This window comes from Saimiri boliviensis, chromosome X (assembly GCF_048565385.1).
Source record: "Saimiri boliviensis isolate mSaiBol1 chromosome X, mSaiBol1.pri, whole genome shotgun sequence".
NCBI classification, from domain to species: domain Eukaryota; kingdom Metazoa; phylum Chordata; class Mammalia; order Primates; family Cebidae; genus Saimiri; species Saimiri boliviensis.
The window spans coordinates 131,751,116-131,763,781 of record NC_133470.1 but is presented as its reverse complement, the minus strand read 5'-3'; the positions used below and the strand labels follow the sequence as shown (position 1 = coordinate 131,763,781).

The 12,666-nt window shown below is 45.0% G+C and overlaps 2 protein-coding genes across 4 annotated transcripts in view; both read right to left on the bottom strand.

Annotated features, from left to right (window-relative positions):
- Positions 1 to 364: 364 nt before the first annotated feature.
- Positions 365 to 6,405, bottom strand: TIMM8A (translocase of inner mitochondrial membrane 8A). The gene is made up of 2 exons (XM_003940135.3): positions 5,942 to 6,405; positions 365 to 3,446 (listed from the first exon to the last, which is right to left on the bottom strand). Exons 1-2 carry the CDS (start codon positions 6,071 to 6,073, stop codon positions 3,285 to 3,287), a joined length of 294 nt encoding a protein of 97 aa, XP_003940184.1. The 5' UTR covers positions 6,074 to 6,405; the 3' UTR covers positions 365 to 3,284.
- A 765-nt stretch (positions 6,406 to 7,170) lies between these two features.
- Positions 7,171 to 12,666, bottom strand: part of BTK (Bruton tyrosine kinase) — a 45,921-nt gene continuing 40,425 nt past the window's right edge. For all 3 annotated transcript variants that reach the window (XM_074392332.1, XM_039464142.2, XM_074392331.1), the window contains exons 17-19: positions 11,661 to 11,779; positions 10,652 to 10,809; positions 7,171 to 7,675 (exon numbers count right to left, since the gene is read on the bottom strand). In XM_074392332.1, the coding sequence (XP_074248433.1) occupies positions 7,604 to 7,675; positions 10,652 to 10,809; positions 11,661 to 11,779 (349 nt within the window). In that variant the 3' untranslated portion in view covers positions 7,171 to 7,603. The remainder of the gene's footprint in view (positions 7,676 to 10,651; positions 10,810 to 11,660; positions 11,780 to 12,666) is intronic.

Genomic DNA, 12,666 nt, shown 5'->3' with positions numbered 1-12,666 from the left:
CTACTGTTACAATTTCTTCATCATGCGATGTTGCCCAAAGAGCAGCCAAAGCCCCGATCCTCCTAAAATTGTTACATCATTTATCTGTCAAACTCCCTCAAATGGCTCATCTTGCTTAGTAAAAACCCAAATTCCTTGCAATGGCCTACAAAGCCCTAAATAATCAGTGCACACACACTCCTCACGCTGATCTATTGCATGCATTTTTCTCTAACCATATATATATATATATATATATATTTTTTTTTTTTTTTTTTTGAGATGGAGTTTCACTCTTGTTACCCAGGCTGGAGTGCAATGGCGCGATCTCGGCTCACCGCAACCTCCGCCTCCTGGGTTCAGGCAATTCTCCTGCCTCAGCCTCCTGAGTAGCTGGGATTACAGGCACGTGCCACCATGCCCAGCTAATTTTTTGTATTTTTAGTAGAGACGGGGTACCATGTTGACCAGGATGGTCTCGATCTCTCGACCTCGTGATCCACCCGCCTCGGCCTCCCAAAGTGCTGGGATTACAGGCTTGAGCCACCGCGCCCGGCTATATATATTTTTTGAGATCAAGTCTTGCTCTGGGCCAGGCGCCGTGGCTCACGTCTGTAATCCAAGCACTTTGCAGGCCAAGGCGGGCAGATCACCTGAGGTTGGGAGTTCAACCTGACCAACATGGTGAAACCCCGTCTTTAGAAAAAAAAAAAAAAAAAAAAAAGTCTTGCTCTGTTCCCCAGAGTGGAGTGCAGTGGCACCTATGCCTCCTGGGTTTAAGCAATTCTCTTGCCTCAGACTTCCAAGTAGCTGGGATTACAGATGCCTGCCACCATGCTTGACTAATTTTTGTATTTTTTTGTAGAGACAGGGTTTCACCACATTGGCCAGGCTGGTCTTGAACTCCTGACCTCAGGTGATCCATCCACCTTGGCTTCCCAAAGTGTTGGGATTACAGGCGTGAGCCCACCGCACCTGGCCTCTCCAGCCTTATTTCTTACTATTCTCCTTACTCACTTCACTCCAGTCATCATGACCTCTTGACTGTTCTCCATGGCATCACGGCAATGTAGTTCCCACCTTGGGGCCTTTGGACTTGCTGTCACTCCTGCCCGAAATGTTCTTCTCTAATACCCACAAAGTGTGGTCACTTAGTTCATCTAGGTCTCTGCTGAAATGCCACCTTCCCAGGGAGGCCTTCTCAAACCATTGTATATAAAATAACCATACCCCACAAATATTCCCTAACACTCTTATTCTGCTTTTTTTCTCCACTGTACTTATTACATTGACATATTTATGTGTTTATTGTCTTATCTCCCCTAACTAGACCACGATCTCCTCAAGGGCAGGTACCTTATTTATGTGCACTGCTGAAATCCTGTCACTAAAAACAGTGGTGCAGAGTATGCACTTAAAAAGTTTATGAGGCCGGGCGCGGTGGCTCAAGCCTGTAATCCCAGCACTTTGGGAGGCCGAGGCGGGTGGATCACGAGGTCGAGAGATCGAGACCATCCTGGTCAACATGGTGAAACCCCGTCTCTACTAAAAATACAAAAAATTAGTTGGGCATGGTGGTGCGTGCCTGTAATCCCAGCTACTCAGGAGGCTGAGGCAGGAGAATTGCCTGAACCCAGGAGGCGGAGGTTGCGGTGAGCCGAGATCGCGCCATTGCACTCCAGCCTGGGTAACAAGAGCGAAACTCCGTTTCAAAAAAAAAAAAATGTTTAACTATGTTTTCATCATGATTAAAAAAAATTTCTGGCCAGGCACAGTGGCTTACAGCTGTAATCCCAGCACTTTAGTAGGCCAAGGCAGGCGGATCGTGAGGTCAGGAGTTCAAGACCAGCCTGACCAACATGGCGAAACCCCATCTCTACTAAAAATACAAAAATTAGCCAGGTGTGATAGTGTGCACCTGTCATCCCAGCTACTCAGGAGGCTGAGGCAGGAGAATAGTTTGAACCCGGGAGGTGGAGGTTGCAGTGAGCCGAGACTGTGCCACTGCACTCTAGCCTTAGGCAACAGAGTGAGACTCTGTCTAAACAACAAAAACTTCCTTGTAGTACCTTTATGGGGAAAATCTAAACAGGAACTTGAAGCTTTTAGAGATATTCATCTCCCCAGCTTTCATGGATTTGCACTAGAGGCTCCCAACAGGTAGGTTCACTTTAGATCTGTGCTCCAGTCTACAAGGATTTGAAGTAAGAGGTGAATTCAGTCAATACAACCTCTACTGTAGTCGGGGACTTGACTGCCGGCACAGAACTGCTTCCCTCCCCATCTCATCTCAAAGTTCTCTTTTCTCTCAAAAAGATCAGGAACCCTTGGAATACTATGCTGTATCTTCAGCAGAGCAGTTACCCAGACGGACTGACTATATTTTAGCCTTGGAATTAGCCCAAGCTAAATCTCTCCGAGTTGCAGATAATAACTGCAATAGAAAGCCTTCTCAATCACAGAGGTGAATCTTTTATAGCTTTTATTTCAGTGATTAAAAGAATGCAGTAAATGGAATCTACACTGATTAACATTAGGCATGCACCTCTAGCTGAAACTGCTGTTAGATTCTGATTGGCCTAAATCTTTATAATTTATTTAGGCACATCATTGAAGTTTTTTGTACCCTGATATACAGGGCAAGTTAACTTCTTCCTTGTGGCAGTCTAGTAATAAGAATTATGTTCACTGGCTAGATTCCTTTATAACTAAAGGCCTCTAGACTCTCACACTGCCTACCCTACCTTGAGACTATACTTAATATGGATATTTAAGTAAATCACCATAGAGGAAAGGGAGATCATCAGGAAAACTTAAGTATACTGTATAAACACGCTTACAGGTCTTTTTCTCCAGCAGTGATAATCAAGCACAAGATAAGGATGCCAAATTATTCTTCCCCCACTACTGCCCTTTCTGATAGACAAGGATCTCCCCTGAAATCAGAAATGATTCCACACAAATGAGAAATTTTTACATATGTGGTCCCACTATCAAAATTTTAGGAAGCACTTAATGAGGCTTGGAGAAAAGCATAGTCCCATATACAGTAATATGCATCTAATAGAGTTTTCCATTCATTTGTCAATTATTTTCACAAGATTAGCATTAAAAATACAAGCAAACATAGGACCCTCGAGCTCTACAGACAAAAAAAATTGTCTTTCTTCATTCTCAGATGACAGGATGTCCCAAGAGTAACAAAAGATGGGAGCCAATGTTCAATCGGCTGTTTCTTCAATCATCCCATCAACAGCTCTTCATTTCTTGAACTACTTTCCTTTTCCAAAGAGGTAATGCTGAGATCAGTCAGAAAGGCTTTCTGAGAAGACTGGCTTGGATTTCTGGGTCTGTTCCAGTCGATTCAAGATGAACTGGCTTGTATCAATGAAGCGCTCAACGCAGTTCACAAAACAGGCCTCAGCCCGACTGTCCAACTTTGGCCCAGGCTTGTCCATGCACTTCTCCTGCTCAGGACAAGATACAGAATCACAAAGGGAACTTGGAAAGAAAAAGATGGTTGGGGGCAGGGGTCCCTTTTGTTGCTTAGAGAAAAAAAACTTTACCTAAAAATAGTATCTGACATGTTAATAAGAGTTCACGTTTGGCAGCTGACCAAGTATATGGCAATGTTCTCTAGCCTTACATTAAATTCTTGTAACAATCCTACGGAATAGATATATTATAAATCCTCATTTTACAAACAGGGAAACTGTGGCACAGACATACTTTGCCCAAAGTCATAGGGCCAGAAAATGGCAGTGCTGGGATATTCCAGAGCAAGAAAATGGCAAAATACAAGTGAAGTAACCTTTCAGTGAATTTGGCTGTAACTCCACAATGCTGTTCGCACAAAATGCCTTCAAGTTAACTACAGAATAAAAGGGTGAAAGGATAAATCATTACAGCAAGCTACCCTAAAACCTACCAAAGAAGAAAAAAATCCATGACTTGAGATTCTATAACCTTGTCTACTTAAGCTAGAGATTCTTGAATCATGTCACAACGAACAGAAAGTTGTATGAATTTTCCTAAAGGGTTCATAGCTTACAATTTTGTTCTTTTTTTTTTTCTTTTGGTCCTTTGTTTGAGACAGAGGCTGGCTCTGTGGCCTAGGCTGGAGTACAGTGGCATGATCTCGCTGTAACCTCTACTTCCCAGGTTCAAGTGATTCTCATGCCTCAGCTTCCTGAGTGCCTGGGATTACAGGCATGCACCACCATGCCCAGCTAATGTTTTCCATTTTTGGTAGAGACAGGGCTTCCCCATGGTCTCAAACTCCTGACCTCAAGTGATCCACCCGCCTCCCAAAGTGCTGGGATTACAGGAATGAGCCACCACACTTGGCAGTTTACAGATTCTTTTTTTTTTTTTTTTTTTTTTCTGAGACAGAGTCTAGTTCCGTCGCCAGGCGCCAGGCTGGAGCTCAGTGGCGCAATCTCGGCTCACTGCAACCTCCACCTCCCAGGGTCAAGCAATTCTCCTGCCTCAGCCTCCCGAACAGCTGGGAGTAGCTGGGACTACAGGCGCGCGCCACCACACACAGCTAATTTTTGTATTTTTAGTAGAGACGGGGTTTCATCATGTTGGCCAGGATGGTCTCGATCTTTTGACCTCGTGATCCGCCCGCCTCAGCCTCCCAAAGTCCTGGGATTACAGGCGTGGGCTACCGCTCCTGGCCGGATTCTTTTTTTTTTTTTTTTTTTTTTTGAGACGGAGTTTCGCTCTTGTTACTCAGGCTGGAGTGCAATGGCGCGATCTCGGCTCACCGCAACCTCCGCCTCCTGGGTTCAGGCAATTCTCCTGCCTCAGCCTCCTGAGTAGCTGGGATTACAGGCACATGCCACCATGCCCAGCTAATTTTTTGTATCTTTAGTAGAGACGGGGTTTCACCAGGTTGACCAGGATGGTCTCAATTTCTTGACCTCGTGATCCACCCGCCTCGGCCTCCCAAAGTGCTGGGATTACAGGCTTGAGCCACCGCGCCCGGCCTTGGATTATTACAATAGTATTTAACCACATGCCCTCGTGGCCCCAAAGTAATGAATCACAGATATTTTTTAAAAAGGATGAAAGCACTCTGGTACAAGGCAGACCAGAGTTAAGTAAGCATCTGGTGTCATAGTCCAGCAATACCATAACTTTATGGAAAAGAGTCTAAGGAAACGACTAACTGTATACAAGTTCAAGTTAAGTAGTTCAAAAATCTTGTTCATTATTCTCTGCAATGTACACAAGCCTCAGACTCTCTAATTCCAAGGAAAATTATCCTTGGCCTCTGAATTCTGTGAATTTTGTATATTAAGGGAGGGCTGTCCTTGGCAACCAGAACACATTATTGTCAAGCTGCAAATGCCTTCCACCCTTTTGCCAAAGTCCCCTCACAGGGCAGGCTCAATTCCTCAACCTTCAGACCCGAAACGGCTTGGTATTACACAACAATCCAACAAGAAAGCAAATACGTATGTACGTTGGAAGAGATTACACCACTTTTATACTTAGTAGGCTGGAGCCACTCATTTCTCAGCGGAGAGGGTTAGAACTGAGTAATGAAGGTGAATCCCGAGGAGTCCAGGAATAGCAGATTCACTGATTCACTGACTCTCTGGGACTCGGGCTGCCAAAAATGAAATCCCAGTACTGGGGGCTCCGATCAGTCTTGGTGACCAGCACTAGGCAGCTTCAACCTCGGGTGCCTGCAAGTGCTGGGTGTCCACAGTGGCATTAGTCTTCTTTGATACCCAGTCCTCTGGACCAACAAAACGGAGGTCCGGTATGACTGTCACCTGAGAAGTGGAGTCACCCTTCTCCCATCTGGCTAGGCCACAGGAACCTGAGAAAATCAAGGGGTGCTGCCAGGTGCCCGCCCCTCCCCGAATCCCCGACGTTGTCTCGAGTCCCGCGGGACAAGGACAGAAGGAAAGTAGGCACAGTGTTGAGGTCCCAGCCCCAGGCTCCTCACCCAACAAAGTTCAGTCATCTGGTGCACCAACTGCTGGAAGCGCTGCTTTTGAGTCTCTACCTCGATGAAATGCTGCAACTGCGGGTCCACTGCACCCAAACCCGCCGCGGAGGAAGAGGAGGAGGAATCCATCCCAGGGCGACCACGCTTGCAGAGACGAACTCTGTACCAACTAACCGACCTTCACGTGTCTCCGCGACGGAACCGGAATCACAGCTTGCTGCCTCCGGGACCGCCCCGTGAGTGCGTTGCGTCTGCGCGAGGCCGGCGCTCACGTTCACCACGCCGCCTCCTATGCCGGGGCGCCGGCGCTGCGCTGCGCTCACCAAGCTGGCGGATCTCACTCACTGAAGCGTGCAATCCCGCAACCCCACAGCCCTGTGGTTGCGCCCAGCCTTGCGTCTTGAGATCCCAGGGCTTGCACCCCAGAGCCGAGGTGCTGTTGAGATGTTATTCCAAAAAGAAAAGAAAGGAGAAAAGGAAGTTACCTCAGACCACGTGGTCCATTCCGGGCTAGCCCAACAGCTCCGCCCCTTTGCACTTCCAAATTGGCCCGCGTTTTCTGAGCTACCCGGGTTGTGCGCTGACCGGACAGCTGGGCCGGTTAGTTGGGTATTCTGGGCCCCGGCTTTCGTGGCGCTTTGTTTGTTGTTTTGTTTTAGATGGAGTTTCGCTATTGTTTGCCAAGGCTGGAGTGCAATGGTGTGATCGGCTCACGGCAACCTCTGCCTCCTGGGTTCAAGCGATTCTCCTGCCTCAACCTCCCGAGTAGCTGTGATTACAGGCATTCTCCACCACGCGCAGCTAATGTTTGTGATTTTCTTAGAGACAGGGTTTCACCATGTTGGTCAGGCTGGTCTCGAACTCCCGACCTTAGGTGATCTGCCCGCCTCAGCCTCCCAAAGTGCTGGGATTACAGGCGTGAGCCACCGCGGCCGGCGGCTTTCGTTTTTTGATGGAGTTTTCCTCTCCCGACATAGGGAAATGAAGGTCTGGCAGACTTTGTGCCCAACTTTCAGATTCTAATAACATGGTATGCCTGCTGTAAGGAGGACTGTTTTGGCTTAATGCATCTCTGATTCAGAGGCAGGAATTAACAAGTGGGCTTAAACGCGGAAGATCCTGTCTTCTCAGTGTAGGAATTTGCCAAACTAATGCCACACAGCAGCTTTCTGGACTACTGAGATACGGCGCTTCAGAGGGGCTGTATTATTAATACAGATACCAAAGACTTTCAAGCTTTCTAATAATTTTATTTTATCAAAACACCCTCCCATCCCATCTTTATGACACCATTTCATTCTTGCCAAATTCTGCCCCCCCACACACCCCCAAGCTCTACCAAATGCCTGCTCAAAGAGCTGTTGCACCCCTTCGTGCGGCTATTTACATCCTCCCTCCTAAAAAATGTTCTCATCCCAAATTCAGTCTGTCTTAATTGTCTCGGGAAATTTCAGGCACAATAATTTCTTGGCCTTTGCTCAGAAGCCACTATCCCAGGGAATCAAAGAAGAGGGGCATTCCCAGATGTAGAGAGGGGTCTTTGTGTATTCAGTGGGAGCACAAAGGCTCCAGGGATCCTAAGCCTGGGATTTCCTCTGAAAAAGTGTTAACTGGGGCTTGTGGAGAAGTGAAGTAGAACCAAGAAGCTTATTGGCAAGCTCAGGATTCTTCATCCATGACATCTAGAATATTGCTTAGAAGAATTTTGAAAGTGGGACGCTCATCTGCTTTCTGAAACCAAAGAAAAAGTAGTGTTAGAGTGGCTAGAATCCACAATTCAAGTGAAATGCAATGAGTAAACAAAATGCTTATTAAATATATGCTCTATGCCCAGTAGCATACCCTGTCAATTACAAAAGGAAAGAAAAAAAAAACCAAAAAAAAAAAACCAAAAAAAAAAAAAAAAACAGAGAGAAAAGAAATAGCAGCTCTCCATAAAGTCTTTGTACACTTTTCATCTTTAGTAACTCAGGTTTTTAGTGTGATAAGAACAATTTGCAAATTAAACTGATAATCACATTGATCAAAACTGAGGGCAAGTTCATTTAACTGTACACAACAGATTCTTATCTTGGATCCTTAAGTGAAAAATTGCTACTCAACAAGTTCAACTGGTTGGCAGAACAGAAATCCCATGTGATAATTTTTAGTGACTAATATTTCAAAACCACAGGCCATATCACTGAGCAGGGATTCTGAGTATCTGGGACCTTTTCTTACCACTGTCTGGGCTCCAGACTAAAGTTTTTTTTTTTTTTTTTTTTTTTTGAGATGGACACTCACTCTGTTGCCCAGCCTGGAGTGCAGTGGCACAAGCTCGGCCCACTGCAACATTCACCTGCTGAGTTCAAGTGTTTCTCCTGCCTCAGCCTCCCGGGTATCTGGGATTACAGGTGCATGCCACCATGCCCAGTTAATTTTTGTACTTTTAGTAGAGACAGGGTTTTACTATGTTGGCCATACTGATCTTGAACTCCTGACCTCAGGTTATCCACCTGCCTCGGCCTCCCAGAGTGCTGGGATTACAGCATGCGCTACCATGCCTGGCCTAAGAATAGAGTTTTTTGTTTTGTTTTGTTTTGTTTTAAAAAAAGATGGGGTTTCACCGTGATGGCCAGGCTGGTCTTGAACTCCTGACCTCAGGTGATCCACCCACTTCGGCCTCCCAAAGTGCTAGGATTACAGACGTAAGCCACCATGCCCGGCCAAGAATAAGGGTTTTTTTAAATGGCCATGGCCTATAAGCCCCTGAGGTATTTAGTATTTAGTGATTCAGGGAACATTCAAAGGTCATCAATTTCTCCATTCTTTGACTCAGTGATTCTTTTTTTTTTTTTTTTTTTTTTTTTTTTGCGCCGGAGTCTTGCTCTCTGTCACCTAGGCTGGAGTACGATGGCATGATGTCAGCTCACTGCAATCTCCGCCTCCCGGGTTCAAGTGATTCTCCTGCCTCAGCATCCCGAGTAGGTGGCATTACAGGCACGTGCCACCATGCTTGGCTAATTTTTGCATTTTTTAGTAGAGATGGGGTTTCACCATGATGGTCAGGCTGGTCTCAAACTCCTAACCTCTTTTTTTTTTTTTTTTTTTTTATTCAAGAGACAGATTGCTCAGTTGCCAGGCTGGAGTGCAGTGGTGTGATCTCGGCTCATTGCGACCTCTGCCTCCTGGGTTCAAGTGATTCTCCTGCCTCAGCTTGCTGAGTAACTGGGACTACAGGTGTGTGCCACTACACCCAGCAAATTTTTCTATTTTTAGTAGAGACAGGATTTCACGATGTTGGCCAGGCAGGCGGGAGACTCAGTGATTCTTAAACATAGCTGAGTATCAGAATTTCCTGGGAAGTTTAAAAAGAGAGTTCTGGGTTCCACTTCAGGCACACCTAATCAGAATTTCTGGGGAAGAGGCCCAGTAATCTGCATTTTTCAGAGCTCTTTCTGGTTTCTAATATACATCCAATTTTGACCGCTCCTTTAAACAGACTGCGGAGAAAGTACCTGTCCTAAATCATTTTTAATTAGCAGAGTAAGAAGGTCCCGGTTGGGAGGGAGCGTAGCCAATCATCCTTAATCCTGCATTACACAGGAGAAAGAAGGAGTCCTCCCTTTCTTCATACGTTCTCTGTGATCTGTCATTTGTTTAAGGGAAAGGAGGCATGCTCGAATCCAGATACCCACTTTTCACCTCACCAACAGGGCTCCAGATTCACATATGCACTTGCTGGACACTCTTAAGAGTTGAGCATTTATTTCCTACTAGAAATTTAGGTTGCCAAGGATCTACTGAAAAGTAGAGAAGGCATCTCGGGAAGAACTCGAGGTGAGAGCAGCAAAGCAGTTTAATAGTAGTAGGACTGATTCCTTATTTCCAAAAATAGTAGTAGGACCCACATAGCCCACAATGCACTATATTAAAAAGCGAAAACAAAACAAAGCAAGCAAAAGAAAAAAAAAAAAAACCCACTAGCTATTTTAGTTCCCTTTCAAGCAGTAGGGTTTAAACATAAGTCTCATTTAGGACCTCAGCTAGAAATGGTTGGCAGCTAGTAAAGTACAAGAAAGGGCCAATGATGTCCAAAGGAATGAACAAACTTTCATGACTTTTCTTTCGTAATGCTCATTCACTTGTTTGAGTGCCTCTGGCTGCCTGATTATGCTAGATGACATGGCCCCACACCAACCCCCTCCCTAGAGCTGAGTTGGAATGTACTAATGACATGACAGTGAGAATTGGAATGGGCCAGGGAAAGGCTCTGGCCATAGGATGATTGAGGTGCAGGCCAAGGTCAGAGAATGTGTGCAAGGCCGAGTGTGATGGTTCACGCCTCTAATTCCAGAACTTTGGGAGGCCGAGGCAGGTGGATCACTTGAGGTCAGGAGTTTGAGACCAGCCTGGCCAACATGGCAAAAATGCTGTCTCTACTAAAAATGCAAAAATTAGCTGGGTATGGTGGTGCATGCCTGTAATCCCAGCTACTCAGGAGGCTGAGACATGAGAATTGCTTGAGGCGAAGGTTGTAGTGAGTGAGCTGAGATCACACCACTGCACTCCAACCTGGGTAAAAGAGGGAGACGTTGTCTCAAAAAAAAAAAAAAAAAAAAAAAAAAAAAAAGAGTATGTGCAGCTATCAGTCTATGGATGAATGGCCAGCTAAATGGGCAAGTAGAGTCAAGGAAATAATTTAAGAGGTCATAATAAAACACTTACCTCATGCCAACAACTGTACATGATGGTATATACCTTCTCTGAAGCCAGATGAGGCCTGTAGAGACGTAGGCCTTGGGCAATGTGTTCAGCAGTCTCACTGTTAGTAAATCTCTCATATGGCATTTTCCCCAGGGAGTAAATTTCCCACATCAAAACCCCTAGAAGATGAAACACAGTATTAAATTGGTTTGCAGTCTTTTTGGATAGCAGGGGTCCTAGCCTTCCTAGATCAACCTCAAAGATTAGAATCACTTGGTTCCCCTCTCTGTGTTGGTTACATTTTGCCCAAACTTCTGCTATGGTACTGACCACACTAGATGGAGATCAGCGTTATGCTAGACTTAACTCCTCTAGAAGAGAGACCGCATCTTATTTGTTATAGGGTCTGGCAGATTGCCTGGTACATAATCAGAATTCAGAAGCTGTCAAAAACTGAATGAATTGTTTGTTTTCCTTAACATATTTTAAGTTCTAAAAAGGCAGAGATCATGTCCAGTTTAGTTTTTTTTTTTTTGTTTGTTCGTTTTTTTTTTATTTTTTATTTTTTTGAGACAGTCTTGCTCTGTTGCCAGGCTGGAGTACAGTGGTACAGTCTCGGTTCATTGCAACCTCCGCCTCCTGGGTTCAAGTGATTCTTCCACCTCAGCCTCCCGAGTAGCTGGGACCACAGGCTTGTGCCACCACGCCTGGCTAATTTTTGTATTTTTGGTAGAGACGAGGTTTCACCACATTGGCCAGGATGGTCTTGATCTCTTGACCTCATGATCCACCCACCTCAGCCTCCCAAAGTGCTGGGATTACAGGCGTAAGCCACTGCGCCCAGCCTCCAGTTTAGTTTTTATCTTCAGAAACCCCTGTAGTGCCTGACACACTGTAAGCACTCCCCAAGCACTCTTGCTGGATGAATGAAAGCAAGAACAATCTCTCTGTGCAGGTTGCAAACTATGGATTTTCCCATTGCATTTCTTTTCCTTTGTGTTGTATAAGCTGTGTAATCTTATCCACTTACCAAAAGCCCAAATGTCAGATTTGCTGCTGAACTTGCTATACATCAGGACTTCCGGTGGGGACCACCGGACTGGAAATTTGGAGCCTACTGAGCTTGTGTATTCATCATCCAGGACATACCTGCAAGAGATTCAGTACTTGTCGTCATGACGATTTGGAGAGCTGGTGCCAGGCGCGGTGGCTAACGCCTGTAATACTAGCACTTTGGGAGGCCGAGGTGGGTGGATCACCTGAGGTCAGGAGTTCAAGACCAGCCTGGCCATCATGGTGAAACCTCATCTTAAAAAAAAAAAAAAAAAAAAAAAAAAAAAAAAAAGGATTTGGAGAGCTTGTTATTTGCTTACATTTTCTTAGCATGGTCACAAGAGTGTGGTAAACACACAGTTAGGGGCTTTCTCAAAAGTCTCTCCTGCTCAACTAGTATCTTCTACAAATGTTACTTTTAACAAATTTTCCTGTTGTTGTATCTAATTGGGCTTGCCTGATGGGCTTTCTCAAAAGTCTCTCCTGCTCAAGTAGTATCTTCTACAAATGTTACTTTTAACAAATTTCCTGTTGTTGTATCTAATTGGGTTTGCCTGATGGGCTTTCTCAAAAGTCTCTCCTGCTCAACTAGTATCTTCTACAAATGTTACTTTTAACAAATTTCCTGTTGTTGTATCTAATTGGGCTTTCCTGATTGACAATATGGTTACAAGAAGAATGAAATGAAACAAGATCTAGTAAGCACTCCCTTCCTCTTCTCTATCCACCTTTCTTTTCTCTGCTCTTCTCTTTCCCTTCCTTTTATCTGCAGTTGTCGCTGGGAATTAGACTGAGTAAGAAAGAAGGTGGAATGGAATAAAGTAATCAGGATTAATAGATCAAGATAAGGTATTGGGGAAATAGCTAAAAAACAGAGGAGATAGAGATAAAGGGAGAAAGGGGAGGAAAGTAACTCAGAGGAAGAAAAATAATAGAAAGATAGGCAGAAAACACTAGAATGATAAAAAAAAAAAAAAAAAAGA

Excerpts from the sequence above, each read along its gene's own strand:
- TIMM8A (XM_003940135.3), bottom strand. The coding sequence starts at position 6,073 with ATGGATTCCTCCTCCTCTTCCTCCGCGGCGGGTTTGGGTGCAGTGGAC. Across the intron at positions 3,447-5,941 it reads AGATGACTGAACTTTGTTGG|GAGAAGTGCATGGACAAGCC; the intron begins GTGAGGAGCCTG and ends TGTCCTGAGCAG.